At 47.5% G+C, this 27,344-nt stretch overlaps 2 protein-coding genes across 2 annotated transcripts in view; both read right to left on the reverse strand.

The window, feature by feature from the left end:
- Window positions 1–27,344, reverse strand: part of WWOX (WW domain containing oxidoreductase) — a 984,564-nt gene that overhangs the window by 610,024 nt on the left and 347,196 nt on the right. The window lies entirely within an intron of this gene.
- Window positions 710–27,344, reverse strand: part of LOC147573361 (uncharacterized) — a 50,300-nt gene continuing 23,665 nt past the window's right edge. Inside the window, exon 4 of the mRNA XM_086690860.1 lies at window positions 710–27,154. Coding sequence (XP_086546986.1) covers window positions 26,490–27,154 — 665 coding nt within the window. The 3' untranslated portion in view covers window positions 710–26,489. The remainder of the gene's footprint in view (window positions 27,155–27,344) is intronic.

Below are 27,344 nucleotides of genomic sequence, written 5' to 3' on the forward strand. Positions count from 1 at the left end.
CACCATCAGGCGTCTTTTTATCTTGCTGGGATGCCAAGACTGGTGTTTTATTCTTTCCTCTCTCTCTCTCTCTCTGTCTCTCTCTCTGTCTCTCTCTGTCTCTGTCTCTCTCTCTCAAGTGAATGTGCTGACTTACTTGTGGGAGGATACTTTGCCCTCTGCAAAGCCACCTTTATGGAAGAATCTATTACTGAAGAGCTGAACGTGCAGGCATGGGGGAGTCTGGCAGGTGCGAAGGCAGGTGGCCGAGGGAGACGGGTGGGGAGATGGGGAGACACCATGATGTGATAGGGTGCATGGACGCCTTCCACCTCGCCTAAACACTGCCGGGTCTGGCCAGAGATGGAGCCTTAGTGGTGTCAACAGAGGTCTTCGGAGAAAGGCCATATGCCTTGTGCAGATCATCATCCCTCCCCAGGGGAACTTCCAGCGAGATGAATGAGAGGCCAGATAAATCATGAATATCTACAGGTACACATACAGGTACGGATACAGATATATCAAGAGAGCTGGTGTTTAATGCCAGTGCTGCTTTCAAATGTAAATATAACTGCATTTAATTCAGTACGTGTTTACTGAGCTCCTACTATGTGCCTAGCCTTACGCTTTTTATGGAATTATCTTAAACTTCCCACACGATTTGAGGCGGTTTTCTTTCTAATTACGAAAGTGACAAATTCATTACAGGAAGCGGTCAACTACAGGAAGGTTGTTTTTTTTTTTTTTTTTTTTTTGGAAATGACAAAATTGCCTCTGATTCTCAAACACAATGGCCATCTTGTTGTGCGCTAGATTTCCAGGACCAGCACGGTGAGTGGCACATAATCGGTATCTCATCAATACCTGTTGAGAAAAGGGAGGCAGGCAGCAAACTTACAGTAACGTTATTTATGTAAATCCATTTTCTGTGCCCATGTTTTTATATAACAAGGAAGTTGTCCTGTGCCTGTTGTTTTTTAAATCACTCGTTCCACTTAATAATATGTAAGAATCCTTGTTACTTTTTAGTTCCCTGCACTGCTCTTTGCCTCCACACATGGAAAAAGAAAATTAGTGAAAACACACCAAGAAGAAACATTTCTCAGGTCTGAGAGTGAACTCACAAGCTGTTTCCAAGCAGTGGTACACGCACACACTCAACGCAGCTGTTGCACATAATTAATGTGCTAATTATACGTAATTATCTAATTACTAAAGAACAAAGTCAAAGCAAGTGCGGTAGTAAAGACACCATAACCAGTTCCTTTTAGAATGCTCTACAATATAGACTAGATTGCTGTTTGTGAAAAGTACTCTTTTTGTCTGATACCTGTAAATAGAGAAGAGTCTTCCTAAATGCTGTAGCGATGTTATGGAATGGGGGATTGTCAGTCATTCCATTAACAGAATTAAAAAAAACGCACACACACACACACACACACACACACACACACACACACACACACACACATTTTACATGGAGAAAAATGTGCCATATGATTCATCTTGATAATGTGGTGTGAACGGGGACCAGCAACAGAGTCCTGTGCTGAAAGCAAGTTTTCCAGTGGATGCTCCAAAGTAGGCTGGTCCCACAGAATGATCATATGGGGGAAAAAAGTGGAAGCTGAGTGGTAAGATGTTTGGAAAACAATATTCATCTATCCCCTGGATGTTCCATTTAAGGCTGTCCCATAAAATATAAAATAAAAAAAAGGGTGGGGGTGGGTGACAAACGATGGAGATATAAGTTTGGAAAATACTATCATTCTTTCCCCTTCTTAGAGAGGTAGAAAACACATTTGCATTTAAAAGGCTCTGATAAGTACTGCATTTGTGAAATAGTTTTGACCACAGATCGCTTCTTTTTTCACATATTATAAATGTCAGTGTAATTAATAGACAACCCAAGTGCAAGGTCAGGCTGTACTATTTTACTGCCTCCACTGGATCATTGATTCACCCTACAGGGAAACGTCACTTTGAATTTGAACCAAGGTCTCCGTCCAAAAGGAACAACCTCACAATAAGATATACTTGAGAATCTAAAACAGACTCTTGGATGAGCCCCAAGAAGCATTATTTTCTACCGATGGCTTCTCTCGGAAACATACCGATTAGGTCTGAAGACGCTCTATCTTGACATTTAGGTGCTAGGACCAAACAATTAAATCTTTTATCACACGTTACCCACAGTATTTCTTGAGAATGTTAAAGGAGCTACGTTGCAAGAGAACGGTCTCCTATACTCACAGAGAAGATATAAATTAGCATCTCTGGAGTGTAAGTTATTTTATTAACTTGTTCATTCATACCCTGTCTCCTTCCAAAAATGAATCGGGGCATCCTTTTGGTTTTTTTGTTTTTTTGTCTTTAATGCTACCATCAAAATTCAATGGGCCTTGACAAACGGGTGAAAACACAAACTAGGTGAAGCCTCCAAAGGCACATCTTCATTACTTTTATTATTTAACTTTAACTTTTAATCTTGGGCCATAAAAACTGTCCTAATAAAAGATCCATAAATATCTCCTGAATGTGCAAAGGAGCGACTTTGATGACCTGAGAACATATGCTGGGCTCTTTTTTGCTGATGGGCCTGAGTACTTATGACTGCCTGAGTTGTAACACAGAGAAAGATGTAGGTCTGGACCCCTCCAGCAAGTGATTCCAAACAGACCGCTGCATCAGGAGGTAGATGGAACTGTTGCTGGTTCCATTTTAAAATTGTGCTTCCAAACGAATGACACAAAACCTCCTTCGCTAATTTTGAAGTCAGCTGGGGCAGATTTTCACGTGGCTAATTCGATGTTTCAAAAATTAATCGTCTGCCACAGATGCGGTTGTGGCGTGATGGCCTGAAATGGGTGGGGCGGGGGTTCTCACAGAAGTCCCACCTAGAAATCTCTGGTCACCCAGCCTCGCTTTGCACACCGCAGGGACTCCGCACGCGTTTGCTGTGTGAAGGAATGAACGCGCTCCGTCTGAGTGCTGCTTTTTTAAACCCCATTTCTAAGCATGCTTCGGATTCGAACGTTAATACGGTTAATTGCCAAATAAATAGTTCCAGACTGTAAAATGGGTTTTCCTGAACAGATTTAATTCAACCGAACGACACATTTTTTAAAATTGAAGACATTCAAAAACTCAACGTTATTCTTCCCTCAACCCTTTTCCAAATTGAATTCTGAGAACGGATATACCTTTAAAATTATATTATCATCACAGTGCATTTCTGCATGAACAATACCTAAGGACAATGGCTTTTCTAATGTGATGCATAAATGCAAGTTTACAGGAACCAGCAATTTATTTTATTAAATGTTGGGATTTTTTTTTTTTTTTTCACGTATACGGCTTCTTCCCCCTTTTCTGTAACATGCTATTCTGAGGAAACACTCTAAGGCCGTGATAGTTGATTACACTGTCTTGATCGCCATTCTTTTTCTAGCTTTCTTAAATTAGATGCAAGGAGCATTTCTAAGTTTAGAATATTGGATAGAATACCCTGCGTTCGAAGCCAGTGTTCCTAAAACTCTTTTATTTCTTGCGCCGGGCAAATTTTCATGCAACTTCTTTTCATATGCAAAGTGCATCTATGCAATCCCATCTTACACATTCAATGGAGAAGAATGTGTCAGGAGAAGGAGCCCTGTGTTTTAGCACGAAACGAATAATCTGTCATAAACAGCATGCTGTATTTAATATTCAGATCAAGACATTTCTGTCTCATCCTAGCAGACCCTCCTGACAAAAGCCATCCCACGTCGGCCAGGAGTATCGAGTCCAGCTGAGGACAAATTTCCAGATGAACCTGAAATCAATTTGCCATCAAATTTTCATGCCTCTCCCAGACTATCTGTGGCATTTTAATTACAAGCACCCTAGGCGGGGGGTACTACAGATATTGACACTTTGCTCCTACAATAAACTTTATTGGCAACCTCTGTCTGAAGGCAGTACTCAACTAGAATAACAAGAAATACATGAGGGTGTGTAAGTGGAGAGGACTGTGATCACCCTGAGGCCACCCCCTTCACCGGACCAGGGCACTTCTTAGGCCACAGGCCGGGGAGATACAACGCCTGGCTCTCGCGAGGACAAACGACCTTCAAGTTCGACGTGCCTGCGGTGTCCTTTGAGCTCTGCAAGGTCCCTGGGTCCTTCCCCACAGCACAGCCACAAGTCTTCTCCTTCCCTGTCTGTGCTCGGGTGGCTATTTCTGGCGCGCATCATTTCGGAGCTCTCCGAAGGTTTCAAATCTTTGTTGAAAGGTCGGGGAGTGTGAGCAGAAGCCGTCCCTGTAAACTGTGCTGAAAGGCTTCACTTCAGGGAACAGACGAAGCCCCTGACTGTATCTGGAGACAAGGCTTGTGTTTGGGGACGGCGGTGGGGTGACCAGCCACCTCCACATTCGTGACACCCATCCCCTGCCTCTGCCCGACTTCTCAACGAGCTGTGGGAAGAGCCATAAATATCAAAATAAAGGGGAGGACCCACAGTTTGCTAGCTGTGGAATATTTTTACGGCTCTGAAAATTAACATCCTGGGACTACAGACGTGCAGCTTTAACCAGGTGCATAGGGCAGCCCACGATGCAGGGGGAGTCCGGTATCAGCACATACCATCTTGCTCCCCCCGACGGTGACAGGGATGGATGACAGCCCATGGCCACTGCCGGCTGGGCGGCTCTGGGCCAGGCACCGGGGCGGGCAGGTGTGCGTGTGCCATTCCAACGACTCCTCACACACTTCCAGAAGTGAGCAGCCGACCTAAGTGAGCCAGTATTCTGGTAAATGCTCAACAGCTCCAAAAATGAAAGCACGCATGTGTAAGCACACATGCGTTCGTTTATCATAAAGCCTGCCGATAGAAAGGAAGGATGCTGGAGCGGAATTTGCAAGTAAAAATACACAATATTCTTTATTACAAAGGCCACGGACCCAATTGATTCTCACCCAGTGCTTTCATTGATTTTTGCCGAACTCTTGAATCCACAGGCAAGTTGCAGGTGATGAGTAAGTGATGTCTGATATAAATATCGGTTGATATTTTTCAGTTAGCCGGTAAGACGAAAGGGAAACAATCAAGAGAGACGTACCTTGGAACTTTATTCATTCTTCAGGGGCATCAGCAACTTCTTTGCTGAATTAGATAACAGGTTTTTCAATATACGGAAGGAATACATCCTCACTTAAAAAATAACATTCATAACATAATGATTACAGACACGGTACTTAAATGTGAAATGCATTATGAACGTTGCGATTACTTTGTCAAGCCAAGATGATCTAAACAAAACGCCTGAAGCCCTGATTTGTAGTTTTTGCCAATTTCCGTGGTGTAAATGCTCCCGACCACAGCCGCTTTCAGGCTCCCCGGGGGAAGTCACTGAACGCAGGGCTGTGGAGAGTCGAGCGGGTGCGTTCCATTCTAGAGTGTTCCTGCCATACGGAGACAAACAGATCTCAGTTGACCTCAAGAGCACAGGCAGTTAAAGTCAAAGGTGGTAAAACGACCAGGAAGTATGGAGCTTTGAGTATTTAATAACTTTGTTTGGAATGTAATTTCTTCAACGGTGCGTTTACACAATTTGAGGTTTAACAGTGTCCACGTTTAACGAGCGGGTCACGCAATCTCTGCCAGTTCCGGGAGTCCGCGGAGTCCTGGGTCGATGTGAGGGGAGGGCTCCAGTGCACGCTGGAAATGGTGCCAGCTTCGTGCAGGCACACAGACGCACGCACACCCTTTTGGGAGAGATCGTGCTGACAAAAGCCGCTTATTGTTCTCTTCGACAGGGAGAAGCTCGTGAACACAGTCGGGAGATCCGTGACGGAGAGGTAACGGCAGCCGATAATTAAATAGCTGCGTTCCTGGAGACCGGGTGGGCTTGACAGAGACAAAGGAGACAGTGGGAAGGGCACGGGCCCCTTCTGACGGGAGAACAGCAGCACCGACACCAGCCCTGCCCAGAGAGGGCCACGGCAGCCGCAGCAGCAGCATCCACGCTCTGCTTTCTCCCCACCTCCACCGGGACCGCCGGCTTGTGGGCTGTTCCCATGACACGGAGGCCGTGGCCAGCTTTCCAGGGCTTATGGGAGATGAGCCACGTTATTACGATCTGAGTCTTGTTGTTGCTTCCGAGGCAAAACCGGATGCGGGACATAAACACCAGGGCGGGCACAGAGCCTGCCACAACAGACAAGACACCCTGATGTCGGGGCAGAGTTGGCCAACCCTGGTCCTGGGAGCACTTCGCTGTGTCCCAGTTCCAGGGCTGGGTCGTCTTGTTTTGTCCGAACAGGTGAGATCTCAGAGGGCCCCCCCATGCCTTATTAGGCGAGGCGAGGCTCTGGGGCAAGTGGCGGAGGCAGCTCAGCTTCCTGGGCACCTAGGAGTGGCATCAGCAGCCGACAGCACAGCCAGACGGTGTTTCCCCTACGGCATTATCATTCAAACGTGCCCCAAACAGTAGTGCACATAGATCACGAAGGGCAATGCTGATTTGGCTACAAGCGGCACCAGGACATTTCTCCAAGGGCTCCAGGGGGGTGAGGGTGGCGGACGTGGGGGACATTGATGTCCTGTGCTTCTTCCTCAAGGCAAAGATCCCTAATACGACAGGCTCGGGGCTTGTCCGCATGTATTTTCAAAACATAAGAACACAGACGGCTTTTTATGGACAAACCGGACCAGAAGTATTCCAAAGCGTTCCCTAGAAATGCTGGGGCTGTAAAATATCTGCGAGATATAAAATAGAATATCCTATCACTTGTCAGTAACACGGTTTGTTTGTTTCCTTTTCTTCCCTTTTTTTATTTCTTCTCCCTGAGTGTCAGTTGCTTAAAATGAACATCAATGTTTCCAAGGCATGGTTTACATTTTGAACGTGCAGTCTATGGTGCTTGGCTTTATATATTTATTTATATTTGTATTTATGTGTGGCCATTAATCTTGTCTTTAAAAAGAGAGTTGATACAGAGAAATCACTCGTGTTCTCTCTCGTCCATGGTCCATGTATGCTGGTTCGGACTCTTTTCTTTCTTTTGCTCTATGTTGGTTGGATATAAAAACACTACCAACGTCGATCACTTTATCCCGAGCCAATGTTGCCCTCGCTAGAAAGATCTTGCTTCTCCAGTGTTTACAGAAACAGCACAGAGTGGAAGGACCTAAAAGAAGTGGGGCTTAGCATAAAACAGGCCCTGGGGAGGTAATATTAACCAACACAGAACCTCGAGCAAGGGCAGACATCTAGTGGCCTTTCCACCAGGCCGGTTTCGCCGGGTCCCGGCATGAGGCATGTGCAGGAAAGGCACACAGGCTCTCCCCCTGGCCCCTAAACCTTTTGGTGGGTGGACGCGTGTTGGGAGATTCTCGCTGTATCTTCTGGGGGAGGAGGGGATAAAGGAAGGATGCTCAGACTCTCTTTCCCTTTCCATGGTCTCTTCTCTTTCCTCGGGTTGAAAGAGAAGGATAGAAGCATACACAAGCTACTCTTCATTTCAGGGAGGGGCTAAGTCACCGACCAGATCCGCTTCTGAGGCAAAAGCGATACAGGATGTCAGCATGTGCCAAGAACGCGTTTGGGCACGGGGCCAGGACAACACGGCCCGACCGTCTACAGGGAGAGTGGGGAGGCCAAGTTATGATTGGAGGGTGGCCTCCTGTCTCCAAAGGAGCTTTTTCACAGCAGCCACGCCTCCAGAACTTGAGGCCTGTTGCCTCTCTCTCTGGGCAGCCACCGCTGGGCCAAGTGACCATCTTTTGGGCACAGAGCTGCTTCCAAGAGCCAGCAGAAGGCCCAGCAGTGTAGCGGGGTCTGACCGGACGCAGTGTGCCCTCCCTCTGGATCATTCCTCTCCTCTGGAGCTGAGCCAAGGAAATGTGGGTTGCTGAGCCAACCCCCCGCTTCTCCCTCCAAATCACATTGCTCACGATTAGGGAGAGAAAGGCCGAATCTTCTTCCGTGGCCCCGGAGCCCTCTCCACCCACTCTCTATACAAAATCAGTTCATCTGGGTAATTTTTAAAGCACAGAGCTTGGGCCAGCTGGAACTAGCTGCCTCTTCCTGGCCAAACGCTTGGGGTTTCTTCCAGCCTCGAGCCTACGTGCTCCGTGTGCTAGCAAGCACCCCGAGATACGGCCAGGACTGGGAGCGAGGGATTTGCTAACCAGACTTTCCAGCAACTTCCCGAGTTTGGAGCAAGCAGAAAGCCTTATTTGTTGGTGAAGCTGCTCGGCCCCAAGAGGCAGGTCACTGAGCTCTGCAGCCAAGCGTTCCAAGTCTCCGAAACCCGGGAGGACCTGGGTATCCGGCACTGGACCAGGCTCTCTGGCTGCGTAGGCCAAATCTGTGTCCTGCCCCTTAAAAAAGTAAGATGATTTTCATGGGGAAACAGATTTGCTTTATTTGCTTTGGTCTCTTCCAGCTCAGAAGTGACCTGAGCACTGCTGAGAGGGCCTGGGGGACCCTGGCTTTATTCTAGAAACTAGGCTAGTTAAATAAGGCATTGTCAAGCCAGGAGCTGCCTTGGACTCTTGGCAAGTGTGTTAACTCAGTATGAAATAATATAAACAGAAAAGAACAATATTCTCTGTTTTCTCACTCCAGGCTGGGGCTCAGGATTCATTTGGGATGGGCCAAAAGCTTTCAAAAGTAAGTTCTGTGGATTTCAAAGATCTTTAGCTTTGAAGATCTAAGGGGGGGGGGGGGGGGGGAGGGCAGGGCTGCCTGGTGGGAGGGTTCCAAACGGTACCTATTGTGCTTTGGGGGCTCAGAAAAATTCAGCAACAACAACAGTCCTGAGTGAGGAGAAGGAATTGTATACAATACACCATTTATCTCCTTTCGGGCACAAAAACATACACACAAGCATATACAAAACCACATACCATGTACACATTCTTCGGGGGCCCCTGCAAATCTTCCCGGCCATTATTCATATTAATGAATGTGTGTTTGGTTTCCAAACTGCTCAGCTTAAGCACTGGAGTTGAGATGTTCTAGGTAGTAAATAAACCAGCTGTGCCCACCACAGAGGGCCCCGAGTGGGAACGTCCAGCCCCTCTGAGGGGAGGGTTCCATGCACACGGCGCAAGCCTGCATGCTTCGGACCAGCCTCACTTCTGCACTCTGCAAACTGGAATTAATTCTTCCAGCCTCCCCGGTTCACAGAGATGTTCCGAGGAGGAACTGAGTCGTATTGCATAAACTCTGGGCGCGGAAGGGGAAAAGAAAATACGGTATTGCTAAACCACTGTCACCACTGCCCCCATTTCGGGGAGCAGCCAGTGCTTGGAGTGTTTAGAAAACAACAAGGCCACACCACATTCCCCATGCCGTATGAGTCCGGGGGGAAAAAAAAAAAAAAAACAAAAAAACTGTGAGAAGAAACCGGGAACAGGATTTGAAAATCTGTACAGAGAGTCTTAAAAATCCGACACAGAGGGATGCATTCTCAGAGAACCACCACCTTGCTGATAACTATTGGTTCATAAAATAATTTAATTTACGTATGTGAATCTTCGAGAGTACTTTTCTCATAGGACTTCCTTTAAGAAAAACAATCTTCTTCAGTTCACTGTTCTTAAACGCACCCCCCACCCCCTTCAGGGAGACTTTATTCTCTAGACTTGCCAAAGAGCTGTTTCCTAATACATCCTAGAGAATATATGATTTCATTTTTCCACAGATGCATTTCTATACACCTGGTATTTCAGTTATTTATTAACCATGCCTAGTTTTGTGGTTTCTCGCTTTATATCTTTAAAGTCATTAAAACTTAATAGGGGAATTAATCATAAAAGAAATCTATCAAACACAGTTGCCAAGCACTTTTTTTTCCTGACTGACATCTTTAAAATGTATTTGAATGTTATTTATTTCATCACACCCAGGGAATTAAAAAAAAAAAAAATAACTTGCAGCCTCCAAGTTCAGAGAAAGCATAAAAATGTGATTTACTATTTATTGTACAGTTAGGCACATGCATATTATATATTGCATGTTAATCTTCAACTGGCTAAGTTTAGCAAATTTGACAACACTACTGTTTGCTAGTGAGAAAAAAGAATCGACATCTGTTCTCTTCCAGATATGATTTCTTCCTGGAAGGAATCAGAAAGACGTCCGGGCCTTCTATTTTCTGGGTAAACTGATAGAATGCAAGCCGTTTAAATGGACAGTCAAGCCACAATGCCCCCTGGTGGTGAAATAATGCACAAACATTTGTAAGCGGTTGTGCCTCCTGAGTATTTTTCAGAGACCTCATTTTTAATGATGTGGACGTTTTCTTTTAGTTTTGCAAATGCAAATGCAAACAATATGGGACAATGATGTTGTTTTAAATAAAAAATAGTCACTGTGCCAAATTAAAGGACTATTTAGTTTGTCTAAACCACCTTGGTCAAAGTTGTTTTTTTTTGTGCTTTGTTTTGTTTTGTTTTCACAATAAGGGATTAGATTTCAATTTCACACGGAAGAACTGGAGTATTGGAGAAAAACAAACAGAACTGCAGCATATGTACTTTTCAAGCTAAGTTTACAAGAGTGGAACCGTCAGCAGATACTTACAGGTGGACCTACGGGTCTGTTAGCTTATTGTTGCTTGAGTTAAAATGGAATGAGAGCAGATTCCAGATTTTGCTGGGGGACTCAAGACTCCATCTTCCCATCATGCTCTCAGCATGCACCTCTGATAAGCGGCTTAAAGGGAATTTCTTCGGGTCAGACATAAATAGTGATTCTCGGGTTCCCTTAATCCAGACACACATCGCTTGTGAGTTGGGCCTCATAAATCTCACAAACGGTCAGCAACACATGAAAGGCGATGTTGTCAGGAGGCTCCAACACATTAAATGGGAAAGTCTGAAATGCGGACTCATTAATCATACAAACAATACTGACGCCTCGCAGTAATCGAGGCAAGAGGCACCTTCCTTTCTCACCAAGCAGCTCCTTTTTACCTCTTGCTATCTCTAGAAGCAGGGAGGCCCAGGACAGGAACTGTCACTGCATTCCCTTGTCACCTGAGAAGACGAGCCATCAACAGTTCAAGGTCATGTGGCAGGTGCTGAGTCACCCAAGAACCCTGGTCCCCCCACCTTCCAGGGCTGCCTGCTTTGCTGGTAAGGATTTGTTTTGAATGCAAAACATTTCAAGCCACTTCCCTGATGTCATCAAGATATACCATGAAAGGATACTGTGGTATCCTCAGGCTTATGGATAACACGCCCAGGGCAGCCTTAATCATAATAGCCAGAAAACGCAAACAACTCAAATGTTCATCAGCTCATGAACAGATACATAAAATGTGGTATATCCCAATGGTGGAATATTATTCAGTCTTGAAAAGAAACAAAGTAGTGATACAGGCTACCGTGAGGATGAACCTCGAAAACACTGCGCTAAGTGCAAGTAGCAAATAGTATAGGATTCCGTTTAGACAAAATGCCCAGAAGAGGCAAATTCACAGAGACAGAAAGTAGAGTCGTGGCTGCCTCGGGCGGAAGGAGGTGGCATATGGGAGGATGGCAACGGGTTGCAGAGTATCTTCCGAGGCTAATATAACGTTCTAAAGTTGATGGGTGCACAACTCTGCGAATATACTAAAAAACAGTGAACTGTACACTTTTAAAGGATGGATTGTAGGGTTGCTGCATCATATGTCAATAAAGCTGCTTTTAAGAAAAAAGGATATTGCAGGGCTAAGGGCAGAAAGACCCCACAAGGCTCAAATAGACACAGAAGTGTCCCTATGTGAAGGAAGAAAAGGACAGAAAGTAGAGGAAATGGTGTCAGATTCCAGAGAAGCACACTAGAACCCTGGGTCAAGCTGGAATCCCAGTCTCACTTGGGCAAAGGGCCAAGATTCGAGCCAACGCCACAACCCCAGACACTTTACACGTGAACTCCAAAAGGAAGGATCTCTTCCCAGATCCCAAAATCTGGTGATGGGGCACTTTGGACAGCAGGAGCTTTCAGCCCTTGCTGCCTCCCTCTCCCCCGAAGAAAGCCCAACATCCTCACTCCCCAGAGACCTGGATATAACTACCATCACATCATGAGGTCTGAAGAGTTTCCCAGGTGATTCTCATGTACACCGTTTGGGAGACAGCCAGGAGAGAAGACAGAGTACGCTGAGACAGGGAGAGCTGGGAAATCTGCTTCCTGTCTCTTCCCATTGTCCCATGGACGCATCTAAAACCCCACGGGTGTCTGTGTGCAGCCCCAGCAGGTGGGGGCATGGTCATCTTGGCTCGCCACCGGACGATTTTCGCTAATAATGCCAAAATGTTTACACAAAGACATCCTAACCAACTTGTCTGTTTTTTTTTTTTTTTTTTTTTTTTTAAAACAGGCAGGCACTGTTCCAAGAAACATGTCATTATACCAAACAAAAAACCCACAAAAAACAAAAACCTGAAGTTTGTGTCCAGGGGAGAGCATTTACGTTCCAAGTTCAGAATTGTGTGGGCATGAACAGAGAACCTCTGTCCGAGGACTCAGCTGACCCTGTGTCCCACCCAACATTCTTCACTGGTGAATGCCTCAGGATAAAAGCCTCCAGCCCACTGCTCCCCCCCCCCCCACCCACCCAGGTCTCCACCCCAGCAAGGCTATGCCTATTTCGCAGGCTAGGTTTTAATCCAAGCTCAACATCAGTAAACCTGAGTTTGGTACCTGCATGCATCACTTCCTGCCCAGAGAAAGAAACACACTGGCTTTGAATTCTCTCTTTTGGAACTACTTTGAGCCAGAAAATATCGACCCCTAACAGGCCCATCACACGCAATGCTGTACATGCTCTCTCTGGGTCTGTACTGATCAATGGCAATTTTGGAAAACATTGCCTGAATAATTCATCGTAGAAAAAAGCTTTTGGATTAAATGATAATACGGGGGCTTCCAGCACAAACATACATGTGTTCCCGAAAAGCTAGTCCAGCTGGAAGGCTGTTCAGAAATCATCAAGATGACACCCAAGCTGAGCTCCTCCCCGCTCCCCCCCCCATCTTGTAAATTGCAATGAGTCGTCTACCCACCCCCGGTCCTACGAAAATGCTCAGGTGTCTCAGCCAGGTGTTCCAACAGCATGTGCCTGGCACAACTTACTCGATGTGGTGAAGTGTTACCACGGTCGACTCAGTGAGGCAGCATACGGCATGTTAAAAAAAAAAAAAAAAGATGAAGGGAGAAAGGACTGCAGAAAGGAACTGGGTACGTTTTGTGCAGAGTAAGGCTGAACAGCGATGGAGACGATTTAATTTAATCTTGGCAACTAGAACGCAGACTTAACACCCACAGTAAATGCCAAGCAAGCCATACAGTTTTTTTCAAGACCCGTCTTTCCCCCACTGCACATGCAATCCTGCAAACAATTAGCATTGCCCTGCCTCCCAGGAGCATCCCTGGGCTGACAAAACTCTGCACTGAAAAGTCCCACTTGGTTCCACGTGGGCTCCCACCCTGGCATCAGACACCAAAGCCCTCAACGTGTGCTCACCACCGCTCCCGCCTGCTTTTCTGGCTCGTTGTTTTGTTTTGTTTTTCTTTCCCCGGGTGCAGAAGCCAGGTTTCGACCCACTTCCTCCCCATCTGCCTCTCTCCCTCCTCTCTAAATGACTCAAAGCAGCGAGGCCTCCAAATGGTAAAGGAGCATTTGGTACTACTTAATTCTAGTTAGCCAAAAGCGGGAATGTCTATTTATAGCACATAAAGATGGAATTTAAGGGAGGGGCCCCATGGCATGAAATTCAAGTTCTCAACATCCAGCGACAAAGGGACCCACGTTGTCTGGACCTGACTTTTTGTTATTGCTGTTCACTAGTTCATTCCGTAGAAGTACATTAGGTGGGCGGGTGCCAAGCCCTGTGCTGGATGCTGGGGCCACAGATGGAAAAGGAAAAGCCAGTCCTTACTCTTGAAGAGACTGATGCTGGTGGGGGGACAAGTCAAATGCATCATTACTATCTGGTAGGAGCCGAGGGCACTGATGGGTTGCTGGCGAAGGAGCTCTCGACCAGCATGCAGGGGGCCCTTCTGGAAGCCGGCATCGTGGACCCAGAGGCGGCTCCGCGTGACCTGAAGTGTCTCCTGGTTCCCCAACCCAGGAGATCCCCATGAGCCCCTCCCCGGTCACCGAGAGAGGCGAAGGGGCCAGAAGGAATAAAAATGGAGACCGTTAACGAAGGGGCTGGCAGGCAGCGAGGGCTTCTCTGTGGACCGAGCCCGGCCAGGAAGACTGCCTTCCGTGCTGCCCTCCCTTTGGGACCGAGACGACATGGAGAGCACCGTCTGGCTCGTGGCGTTCCCCCCGCGCGAAGCGATGATCCCCGTAAGCCTCGCCCCCAGGCTGGACACCTTCAACTGCTACAGGACAAGGGCCCTCACCATTTTTCTCATATGGAAGGAGGAAAGCCCAGATGGTTTTCATACTTAGTAAAATCCAGTTTTAATCAAACTCGGTTAAGTTAATTATTGACTCAACAAGGATGAAACAAGAATAAAATCATTTTTGCCTTAAGCCAAACTATTAAGAAGTCTCATAGAGTTAATAGACTAAAAGTCCTCGGAATCTTCCCTTAGCCTTTATAATATTCTGTCTTAACTCAATCATTATTGTGCTTATCTCCGGACGCCAACCAAGGGAAAGCCGGCAGGGGAAGCCGCGTGTCCCTTCAAGTCCGTTCAAGGGAAAGGGGACGCGGAATTGCCATCAACGGAGACCACCGCGCTTTTTTACTGAATCAATAAAGCTACGTGGCATCCTTGTGAATTTTTCTTATCAGGAAGAGTTCCCAGTGTTTTCAGGTCACGAATTTCCCTTTAGGCCAGACACGTTCAGCCGTCCCTGGGCCTCTGCCTCATCCACTGCTCCAGCGAAAGCCGCTCAGCACAAAGGGCCTCTTGATTGTGTCGTGTACCCCTTGGGAGCAGCACGGGAGAAGTTTGGAGAAGTTCAGCAAAGTTGAGCCTCCTCCAGCCCGCACCCCATAAGCCCCCAAAGCAGGAGGGCCGGCCCCACTAATGACGCTGTGACAGTTTTACAGAGTAGTAAGAAAAAAACACCGAGCACAGGATAGGAGGTCTAAGGAGGTGCGTTCTTTCCCCTCTATGTTGACAAACTTGATGATTTCCTACAAATATCAAATTCCCCCCAAAAATATGTTTTTCCTAAATCTCAGTACTTTTAGTATATAGTCTGCCTTTAAAATTGTCTTTCTCGGTTGGGGCACACGGGTGGCTCAGTCCTTTAAGCGGCCAACTCTCTTTTTTTTTTTTTTTTAATTTTTTAAAAATGTTCATTTATTTTTGAGAGAGAGAGACAGAGAAAGAGTGCAAGTGGGAGAAGGGCAGAGAGAGAAGAAGACAGAATCCAAAGCAGACTCCAGGCTCTGAGCCGTCAGCACAGAGCCTGACACGGGGCTCGAACCCACGAACCAAGAGATCACGACCTAAGCCTAAGTCAGACGCTTAATCAACTGAGCCACCCAGGCGCCCCCTTCGGTGGCCAACTCTTGATTTGAGCTCAGGTCAGGATCTCATGGGTTCGTGAGTTGGAGCCTGACTTCAGGCTCTGTGCTGACAGCCTGGAGCCTGTTTTGGATCCTCGGCCTCTCTCTCTCTCTCTCTCTCTCTCTCTCTCTGCCCTTCCCCCACTTGCATGCATGTGCCCGCCCTCCCTCTCTCTCTCTCCCTCCCTCCCTGGAAAATAAATAAATGTTAATTTTTTTTTTTTTTAATTTTCTTCTTTTTTTGGGGGGGGGAGGGTGGTGAAAGATACATAAAACTGCATAGCCTCTGGTAAAAACCAGCTAAGAGTGCTTCAATCCAATCATACAAGTACTTATTAAACATACAATAAGGTGTGGGAGGGGCCGTATAAACTTACTATTTCTGCTCACAAATCAATCAGCCTAATGCCCATTTGTTATTTCACTAATCAATGCCACTGGTATAAACCCCAAACAGACCCAAAGCCTAAAACTACTTGGATTCGTGAATGCAGAGCTTAGAAACTCAGACATGAGAACCGGCCACCTTTGCCCCCACTTTCTCCTGGCGGCCGGCTGGGAGCTACGGTAAAGTATTGCCAGGGGCAGATGCCCACCTTGGTTACTACCCCAGAACCACTCATCAATCACACCCAGTCTGGGGGGGTTGCTGACAGAGAGGAAGGCTGTGCCTACGTGAGGGCAGGGGCTATACGGGAAACCTCTGAACGTGTCACTCAATTTTGTTAGGAACCTAAAACTGCCCTAAAAAGTAAAGTCTAATACCAAAAATGAAAAAAACATCTCAGCTATTGGAAGACAACCTCTTGTCAGAGCACAAGATGGGCCTTTCTTATGGATCTGTAGTTTCAGGTGCAGGCTCCCCTGGTGCAAATGCCTCTGTGTCTGCCCAGGCACCCACACCAGGGGTGCGAGCGGAAGCAGAATTGGCACAGGGGCGGCAGGCACTTTATGCTAAAAGGTGAAAGGCTGACTCACACAGGGAGCTTTGGGCCTTAGCACTCGATACCCCCACGGCGCCCCCGCACACCCCCTTCTAAAGTTCGCTATTAACGTCATTCGTGCCAAAATTCAGCTCCTTTGACTTCTGAGTATTCCAACATCCTCCTTCTTGGGGGTCTGACAGAGCCAGGGGAGGCGGGGCAGAGCACTGGTGAGTGAGGGCGTCTGTCGTCAGCAGCAACTTCTCTCATTCCATGAAGACGGCCCCGAGAAAGGTGTGGGGTGGGGTGGCTGTCCGAGTCCCGGGCCCTGGCCCTCAGAGAGCACCCCGTCCCCAAACTCACAGTGTGAAACGAAAGCTACTGCTCTGGCGTGACACCGAGCGTTGTCAGCAAGATGGCCCGGAGAGGCCTCTGTTGGTAGAAAGCCGGAAACTTGGGTGTATACAGCACGTCCCCGCCTTTAACATCCACGTGCCCGAGAGGGAGTGGGATGGACAAACCCACTTGGCACAACACGCCCGTGGAGAGGCAATGGCCCCAGACCGGCACAGACGTCTCTCATGTTAGGAGAGTGGCTGGGTTAGTGGAGCCAACGCACAGAATGCCAACCACCTACGAGCAGACGTGTTTCCTCCCTCTGATGCCACTTTCAGATCATCATAGATACGAACTCTCCGACAGGCCCTGCAAACCACAGGACATCTTCAGTGACCTCTGCATATGCTTTGCCAACGCGGCACTTATTTGTACGTGGCTTTCAAAAGGCACGGGGCGCCTGGGTGGCTCTGTCGGTTAAGCGTCCGACTTCGGCTCGGGTCATGATCTCACATCTCGGGAGTTCGAGGCCTGTGTCGGGCTCCGTGCTGACAGCTCAGAGCCTGCAGCCTGCTTCGGATTCCGTGTCACCCTGTCTCTCTGCCTCTCCCTCACTCATGCTCTGTCTCTCTCTGTCTCTCAAATATAAACATTTAAAAAAGGCAGAACACCAACAATGACTCTACACAAGCTCAGTGTGTTCTGTTTTACTCTTAAGTAACAGGGAAATGACGAATGGGAGAGAGTATCCGCACCTTCTGAGGACAGAGATCAGGTTTCCAGCAGTCAGGAGGGTGAAGGGTGGACAGAATGAGCGTGGGGACTCTGGGAATCTGAAGAACAGGATGGGGAGTGGGGTGGGGGTGCGGGGGGCCAGGGAAGCTGAATAGCACCACGCAGAAGAGAGTCCAAAACCAGTGTGAGCTCTAACCGACCAAAAAACTGAGCAGAGACAAAATGCACATGGATAAGTCAGCCTCAGGCACCCCGGTGGGGGTTTAGAAGATGCTGTGGCATCCCATTTAACCCTTCCTCTCCTAGGGAAATTCTGATCACCAGAAATATTTATCGAGGTTGATCCTTTAACGACATAATAACTTGAAATCATAAACTAATCCATGTTCATTAAAACACACACACACACACACACACACACACACACACACACAAAATCAAGCACAGACTGGTCTACAGTAAACCATGATCGTTTTTCTATGGCTTCCCACTCGAGCCCACTCCCTGGGGGTAGGGCCTGCTCAGCAGCATGCAGCACATCTTTCCAGACCTTTTCCTGTGTGCACACAGATGCATATTTAAAAAATGATTTTTAATTAAAAACAATACAAATCAATGCAGCATCCCCACTTTGCAGTACGTCATGGCCGAGGGGCCTGACCTCCCGGGCTCGGCCATGGAATAAGACACCTCCGTCCACGTGATGGTGGTGAGCTGAGCCAAGGCAAAGTACCTAAGGAGGAAATAACAAGCCTCTCTAAGGACAGGCCTAAAACCCTCGGAATCGGCTGTCACCGTGCAATGGACATCAGCCTCTCACTCAATTGACAGGCCTTCCTGCGGCTATAGGATCCTGACTGTAATTACAGGAAAGGCCATACCATAAAGATGAGTGGGGGGAGGGGAGGGGGGAGCTAATTGACAAAAAGTTCAAAGAGCTGACTCAAGGACCTATGGGCAAGCCTTAAGTTTCTTTTCCTCGAAAAGCCACTGATGAACAGCCCATGAAGCTGCGACCAGGCAAACCCAGGAGATAAGGTAGTTCCAAGCAAAGCACACGTGTGAGGCCCAAGCAGAAGACTTTACATCAGGAGGGCCTTCGCAGCGTTGCTGTCCAACAAAAGAATTCTCAAGAGGCTCAAATGTGACCCGTTGCTGCTTTGCTTCCTTCTGTTTGTTTGTCGCTTTGTGTTTGTTCCACGTTTATTTATCAACCCACCCAGAATGCAAAACGAAAGAATCAGACCTCCCCTGGGCCCCTGGGTCCCAACTTTGTTGCCTTTCCATCACCATAAAAGTCTGGAATCCCGGCCCTGCTCGGTAAGGAAGTGTCGCCATTAATATACACAAATGGAGAGGAAATTAGGGATGGCCACTTAACGTGTGGTGGCTAAGAACACAGACTTTGCAGGGTCAGGCAACTATCTCAGCTGTATGTTCTTGGCCTCATCACTTCCTTTCCATGTGCCTCGGTGTTCTCGTATCAAAAATGGGGATGGGATCGTGTCAAGGGGTTAATTTATATAAAGCATGCAGTACAAGCACCATGTATTATATACATACATACAAGCACTGAGCTAGGTGCTATATAGGTGTTGGCTGTACTTACTATGTGGTTTCCATCGTCACATCATTAATCAGAACTTGTACAACAAATGACGCCCTTTAAACACCCCAAACATATTTCACAAATAAGCCAACTGACTCTGTGGCAAGAACGACCTAACCCAATTGCTCTTCTGTGCTCTCAAAGGAAATACAGGACACGTACACATCAGTTACCCACAGAAGCGGACACAGCTTGATGCAAGAGATACACTCCTGAAACTTCGTGTGTGTAAAACAAATTATACTTCCAATGAATGGGGTAAGCTTGCGGTCCCCATGGATCTTGCAATGAGTCCTTACTGTCTCAGGGAAGCTTGTGGACCAGAGCAATGCTAGCCACCTGTCTCAATATGCAAATTCTTAACATAGGACACTTTCTTATGAGTGGAAAATGAGAATCAGGCCAGGGCAGACAATGGAAATGGGAAACACATATTATTCCATTAGGTAATTGGCTCCAAGATTTTCAGACTTCTTCCAGGAGGAAGGCCAAGCTCTGACAGGAAACCATCACTGGGAACAGGATTCCCAGCTGCAAAGGGGGCCGTTCTGTGCCCTGCAGGAAGAACTACCAGACTTTTATCAAAGTTTCACTTCACTAGGATGGTCGATAAAGAGTATCTCCCACTGACTCCACGTGATTAGTAACGGTTACTCAGAGCAGCATGCTGTGCTGGATTGATTAGTGATGTCTGTCACGGGCACAGGACTTGGGACGTCAGTGTGTGCATGCCAGGTTCTCACCATTCCCATGTTCACAGTGCACAAGTATTCAGTATATGAGGGATAAAGTTCCTGGCTATTTGTCAAAAGGCTACAGACCGAAGGAAAAACACATTTAGATATGATGATGCACATTCTCTCAGAACCAATTACTTCCTGAATTATAACTCTGTAAGTTATTGCAAATTATTCAGGGCACATAAACACCACAATAAAATTTCCCTAAGCCAATATATACACAAAATTTCAATATAAATCCAGTCTCACTTGGGAAGTAATAAGGGAAACGTGAATTCTGTAAGCACCTCCCAATAAGAGATCTTGGGCTGTGACCCTGAGGTCAAAGGTCACAGCCCATCTCTTGCTCACTGTCATGGTTCCAGATGTCAGCAAAGCACTCTTACATTATACTAAATCAACCCAACATGGACTGGGTGTTGAATATATTTGATTCCAACACACTTGAGGTGGGTTTTATATATAATGATTAACATGAGGCTAGGGAGTTATATGAATGGACATAATTGCCAAAGAGTCACTGGGGTGGTCCCTCCAGTGGACCATGTCATGGGTCAATTTGCCCAATAGCTAGTGAATAAAAAAGAAACAAGAAATAAGTGACTCAACGTGAAGACACACACATGCACACACACCTTCAGAAGATATGTTTCCTTCCTGACTGCCTGATCACGGGTGTCTCTCCCCATTTCTTCTGGCCTTGGGCTCAAGCCTTCCCACTATGTGCTTTAGGGAAGTATCACCTGCCAGGCTCAGGGCGGTCCAGTCACAGAGAGAAAGCCAGATGAGGGTGTTAACCAGCAGCACTATGGGCTGCAGCATCTCAGTGAAAGATGGAAAGGAAGCCCAGTGGCTGGGGGGTAGCTCTTATGTGTCCAGAGGCATCTGGTGCTCCGCCCTCCCCCCTTAAATAACTATTCTGGACTTATTCAAAATAGCCTCATATGCTGACATTTTCTCCTGGGGTTTCAAATTCAGCCCTCGTCTTCCAGCTTGCAAATAAAGAAACTCCAGGTGTGAGTCAGCGATTCCAAGTTTGATTGGATTTTGTAATCACTCCCACACACATGCAATGCACCCTTTTATACTTCATTGAAAACAAGGCACCGAGCACAATTACATCTTAAACACCAATCACTGACACGAGGGAAGGGACAGAATTAAATTCAACTACTGTTAAAAAATAATAAATAAATAAATAAATAAATAAATAAATAAGTAAGTAAGTAAGTAAATAAGTAAATAAATAAATAAATAAATCCGGCTACTATTCGCTGATCATCTGGTAGGTGCCAGCCTTGCCAGGGCTAGAAATGGAATAAAGTACAATCCATTCTGCAAGGAGGAAGTCATGCAATGGGAAGATGACTTTGCAACTGGACAATCATGGCAGGGATGCACGCACAGTGTCAGGGCAGCACCAGGAAGGGGATGACCAGCTGTCTAGGTGAGTAAAGATCTGGGAAGGCTTCATGGGAGATATGATGCCAATAACTGGGTTCTGAAGGACGAACAGGAGACTGCCAACAGACAGGGAGGGTGAGACGGTGGTGAGGGCACAGCTAGCACCAATGATTCAGCCTGGTGAGTTCAGCTCAGTTTGGCCAACGCACCAAGTTGGCCAGTGCACAGCAGGGGAAGGAAAGGAGGCTGCAGCAGGTGCCCGGGGCCAGGTAAAGGGTTTGTGAGCCAATGACTCTTTTGCATGAGCTCACCGTACTTTTCCTTTATGAGCTTCTATAATGAGTGCCGCTTCGCAGTAGGGCAAACTGTAATGGGGGAAGGTTCTGAGCCAATGAATTCATGGCGTAACTGAGCGCTTATAAATAGAAGGTTACTTGGTAAGGGAATCCCCGTATTTGAGGACTCGTCATGTGGAAAACGGGAACCAACTTAGTTTGCTGCAGGATACGAAACTGAGGGCAAAATGGTTGGATGTTCCAGTGGGTGCTTTCCAATTCAAGGGCATCTGAACAATAAGAGGGACCGGCGTTGCATCTGACCTCTACACAATGTCAAAAGGCCCTGTCTTGTCTCTCTTCTGCCCTCAACAAGAAGTAGTCTGAAATTAGTCCAATGTTGGAAACAACCGAGGGTTTGGGATCTTCTTGTGGAGAGTGCAAATCGATTCACAGGCATGACAGCCACAAGCAGATGACAATTCCACCAATTCCGAGTGCCAAGGGAGCCCAATGCGATGACAAAGGATACCACACAAATACGGGCATGTTAATAACAGGCCAGGTCACTTTAAAATAGACTAATTAGACCTGAGCATTAGCATAATGCCAAGTTATTAACATGTCACACACTATCAAGTACTTTCAGTATGCTTCTATTTGGTCATGGACAATGATCATCGTGACCATATATTATCACCTAGCTATTTACTTTCTGTGTCCTTGATAAGGAAAAGTCAACTCAAAATAAAAGCAAACTAACACCACAACCAAGAAAAAAATTTTTTTCCAATCTGAACAAATCGTTTAGTGTAAAAATAAACAGAACTAGAAATTGTCTCTAATAAACTAATATTAGTCTCCCCAGAGGGTTAATTATGTCGCTCCGTATTTTAAGAAGAATGTAAATTGCCAGTTTCAACAGATGTTCTTTTAAAAGAATTGGTTATCTGGGAAATGATGGGTCTTTGTTAGAGCTTACCCCAGCGGAATATAAACATTAAAATCATCAGACTATCTGTCAGCCCCCTCCTCCTCCAACAACTGCTACCCACACCAACGATACACCCTTTGGTTATCAGCAGCTTTAGTGACAAGTGCTCCAGCCAGAACCATGGTCTCAGATGGCAGACAACTTGTTCGGAGGATTTCCAAACTCCTTTTCAGTCATCGCAAAGACCCCAGAGTGGTACCTTCCCATCATTACCAGCCCCAGTTTGGGTGCTCAGCCCATGGTCATTTCCATCTGACTCTTTTACCCTGAAGAGCAGGGCTACGAGCTCATGAAGAGTTAGAACTTTCTAGAAATATTAGTCCTGCCAAAATTCAGTTTAGATATCCAAACATGTAACACCCATGTTACACAGATGCATGCATGCGCATACTTGAAGATTTCTTCCAAGGGAGGAATGAAACTTTGTCACCGGAGAAGCAGTGAGAAGAAAAGAAGAGCTTAGAAACCTCCCTGCTGCCTTCTCTCAGGTGGCATTTTGTAGACCCTGAAATGTGTGTTATGAGGTTCACAGAGTGAGAGCTTCAGCTTGGATACCTGGCCAGTTGAAGAGAGAAAACCCCCTCGGCATGTCAGTGCATTACTCCAAGACCCGGGGGTCTGGGGAAAACACGTGCTCTCATCCAGCAGCCAGCCACGGTGGCTGACTGCCAGCCTCACCTGGCTTAGCTTCAAAATCACCCTGGTTAGACTCAATTTGCAGATAGGGAGACTGAGGCTGGGGCAGATTAATGACTCCTAGGAAAACTTAACAGAATGTGCTTTTCACTATTGATCGGCCAGTAACAAGTATGAAATCTCGTCTCAGCCAGAAAGGTAAGCATATAACTATCTATCTGCTTGACTGTTTCTGAAAGGGCGTGCTCATGGTAAGACTTAGGCACTCTGAAGAGACAAGGTTTCATGTCCTATTGGCAGGCGGGGCCATGGCAGCCTAGTGCCATTATTTGAGTGAATGCCCAAATGGCAGTAAGACTAACCACCGACAGTGGGGGTAGCTGACTCAAGGCCTTCTCTGGACCACACCTGAGACAGGTGTGGATGGTCATTATTTAATCTAATCACCAGCTACTCTGGAACAGAGACATCATCATGTCCATTTAACAGATGATGAAACTAAGACTCTAAAACGTGAAAAAATTGGAATATCTGGGTACTCAGTTAAGTGACTGACTCTTGATTTCCGCTAAAGTCATGATCTCAAGGTTGGTGAGTTTGAGCCCCCCATCAGGTTCTGTGCTGTCAGTGCAGAGCCTGCTTGGGATTCTCTCTCTGCCCTCCCCCCACTTCAAAATAAATAAATAAATAAATAAATAAATAAATAAATAAAGGTGAAATCAATTTCCCGAGGGTCACACAGTCCCTAAGTAACCCACAAAGAACATTCCAGGTTTGCCTGACACACAGCTTGCCTCCTTCCACTGCACCCACTGTCTCAGATGAGGCCAGATGAGCACAGATGAGCACAGAATTCCCACCTCACCCCCAACAGCAGCTCTAAATGCTCTCGGATCAGCTACCCGAGGACCCAGGTTCAAGGCAGGGCCAGCAAAGAAAGGATCCCATCGTGTTCAGATGTCATGCTGGGAGACTCCACTGGAAAACCAGAAAGCCCTATGTCTGCAGAGGAAAAACCAGGAACAGGTCAGCCTCAGCCCTCTTGGGGTGGAAAAAATGGCTGGGGTGTACCACTGTGAAGGTTAAACATGGTGCAATTCCAGGGGCGCCTTCATATCCTGGACTAGGATACAAAGGGTGCCACAGAGGTGAGCTGTCACACCTTGATCTGCTCCTGAGAGAGAGCTTGGAGAATCCACGGAGCCATCCTGAAATTCATTCTGCACTAACTGCTAAGCCTGTGTCAAACTCAGTTCATCAGGATGAGGAGCACCCTCTGAATAGACTCACTTCCCATACCCCTCCCTCCCCAGCGGAGGGCAGTGGGAGGCTCCACACTCCCCAGGCCCCAGGGAGACAGCTGCCTAGTCCAGAGCCCGGACAGCACTCTGTGGCCTCGGGGAGCAGCAGTCTGGAAAAGCAAGCCCCACCCCCACCCTGTTCCACCCACTCTGCAGGGGCAGCTTCTGAGTGTCTGCATTTGTGCTGGAGCCCGGGGGGTGTGGGCTAGTCCCCCCTGGGTAGACACACCGCTCTTCTCCCTCCCCAGGTTGGGATCCTAGATCCCTCTGCCTAGATCCCGAGGGCAGAAGTTGATTTGGTCACTTAAGGTTACGGTATTCCTAGTTCTAGTGTTTGGGGGGCTGGAGGTTCCTGGAAGCCAGAGAGGGATAGAGGATTAAATACAATGAGACAATCTCTATTTTTCCTTTCCTGTACACTACAAATGCTTAGGAACTGGGGCTCTAGAACACACGTTTTGTCCCACCCCCAGAGGGCATTTGGCAACATCTGGGGACATTTGTGATTCTTCCCACTTGGAAAGAGGGGTTGCTACTAGGATCTAGTGGATAGAGGCCCGGGCTACTGCTAAACATCCTCCAATGCACAGAAGAGAACCCTACACAATGAACGATCCAGCACTGAACGGTGCCGAGGTTGAGAAAATGCCTAAGCTATCTGGAGCTTCTCCATTTAAATCTCAAAGAGCTAGCAGGTGAGCCATGACTTTGAGCGTCCCAATACCTCGGTGAATGGTGGTCCTGATGTTATAATGCCATGCAAAGATGTCACATTAATAAGTGACTCCCTTCAAACGTGTGGGCTGGTCCTTAATAGATCTCATTAGTTCATATTAGTAGACGGGATGCGGAGTTGTGGAAACAATTCCCAGAGGCTCAACTCTGCTGACACATCTGTTTTTCAGGGGGGAGACAATAACCACATCCTTGCTGTAGTCATTCAGGGAAAACCTAGCACCTGTCTATATCAACATGTTCGAGATAAAAAAAAAAAAAAAAAAGAAATCTGAAAAAAGAGATAAATTATTTATCCAGCATAAATATTAAAGAAAATTGCAAAACATAGTCTGGTGTCACCATGCTGTTGTTACGGAATCATCTCGTTATAGCTTCTGGCAAAATACTGTTGTCCTTAATAGCAGTACAACAGAATCGTCTGGGATGTACCAGTCAGGGTACATGTGTCTGCTTGCTGTCGAGGACACTTAGCAGCATACCAACCGGCTCGTCGCAACCCAGCGGAAAATGGTGCAGGGATACCCTGCTAGGAATGAGCCTGAATTACGAATAGATCATGAACTTCATCCGAACCCGAGACTGCAATTTAAAACTGGCAGCCAGTCAAACACACGGTGGTGTGCGGCAGCCGGGTCTGATCGACTCCGGAGAGCCAAGCGCTAAATCTCCAGGCATTTTATGAACTGGTTGTCGGACCCGCCCATTGTTAAACATTAAATTACATAAACTCACGATTAAATAAGCTCTGTAAAAAACAAAAACAAACAAAATCAAAGGTAAGAAATACCCAAAGCTCAACACTTCTGAGTGATTCTAGCGTGCTTAGCTGCTAACCATGGTCTTGAGGCTGTGTCTATTGTGCCCGCAGAGTGGAAATAAGCACACGGAGAGTATCTACAAGGACGCGGGAGTGTGCACTTCCATGTTTCGTAACTTCCCGTTGGCCGTGGCGCATTTACACTGCGGTAATCAGCAAACGCTGAAAATCGCAGCCCGCTCCCCTCCCCGAGAGCCGGGTGTGAACCCCCCTGCCCGCCCGCCATCGCGTACCCCCCACCCCCACGCAGGCGTGAGGTACACGGCAGCGGCGCATCACAGAGGGATTCCGTTTTCCAATAACGCGTCTATTGTTCAAAGTTTAGCCAGCTCTTTACGGCAGCTCCGTGGGCTCCTAGGTAACCAAGAAGTTTAATAAATCTGTACGATGATAATTAAACGCCGTAAATAATTTATCTGCCGAAGCTTCCTGGCCGGCCCCTCCTGCCTTTGTAGAAAAGGTGATCCACGCTGACATCCTGAATCAGGCTGGCAAAATCAGAGTGGCGAGGGGCTGCGGCACAAAGCAGCTTTGCTCCCGGTGGTGTCCGAGGCCCCGTGCTGGGCAGAGGGGCCCTCGGAAGAGCGCCTCCGCTCCTTCATGTGGAGCCCGCGCCGGGGGAGGTGCTGCCCGGCACCGCCAGCACAGGCGCTCGCTGATAGGCACGCGTCCTGCACGCGGGGCGCGGCGCTCTCGCCACCTGGCTGAACAAACGCCCGCCACCAGACAGGCCCCCCTCACCACGAGCGAAGGAACGCCGCATATATTAATTGAGCGGGTTGCTGAATGATGCTCGGAAGGGGGGTTTACGAGGTCGAAAAACCACGCGATGGGGCAAATCGGCTTTCCGGCCAAACGGGAGGAAGCAAGGGGGCTCGGCTTCCAGGGAGGACGAAGCGGCAAGAGTCTACCGGAATCCCACGCCTGGAGAGAGACCCTCAGCCCGGCTGCCCAAGGAGTCGGGAATGGCCCGGTTGGGCAGGCCCCGGCGCAAAGCCCTAATGTGCCATCCGCCGCCCAAGAGATGGCGTTGAACAGAAACGCAGCCTGACTGCGGAGTGCAGCTGGGGGCTGTGCCCGCGTGGGGACAAGGGGTGTGCGGGAACTCTGCACCCTCCACTCAGGTGTGCGGTGAGCCCGACACTGCTCTGAAAGAGGAAAACGTATGTTTTTATTTTTTTTTTAATTTTTTTAAGGTTTTATTTATTTTTGAGACAGAGACAGAGCATGAATGGGGGAGGGGCAGAGAGAGAGGGAGGCACAGAATCGGAAGCAGGCTCCAGGCTCTGAGCCATCAGCCCAGAGCCCGACGCGGGGCTCGAACTCACGGACCGCGAG

The sequence above is a fragment of the Puma concolor genome, chromosome E2 (assembly GCF_028749965.1).
Source record: "Puma concolor isolate L17-30 chromosome E2, mPumCon1.1.hap2, whole genome shotgun sequence".
NCBI lineage: Eukaryota > Metazoa > Chordata > Mammalia > Carnivora > Felidae > Puma > Puma concolor.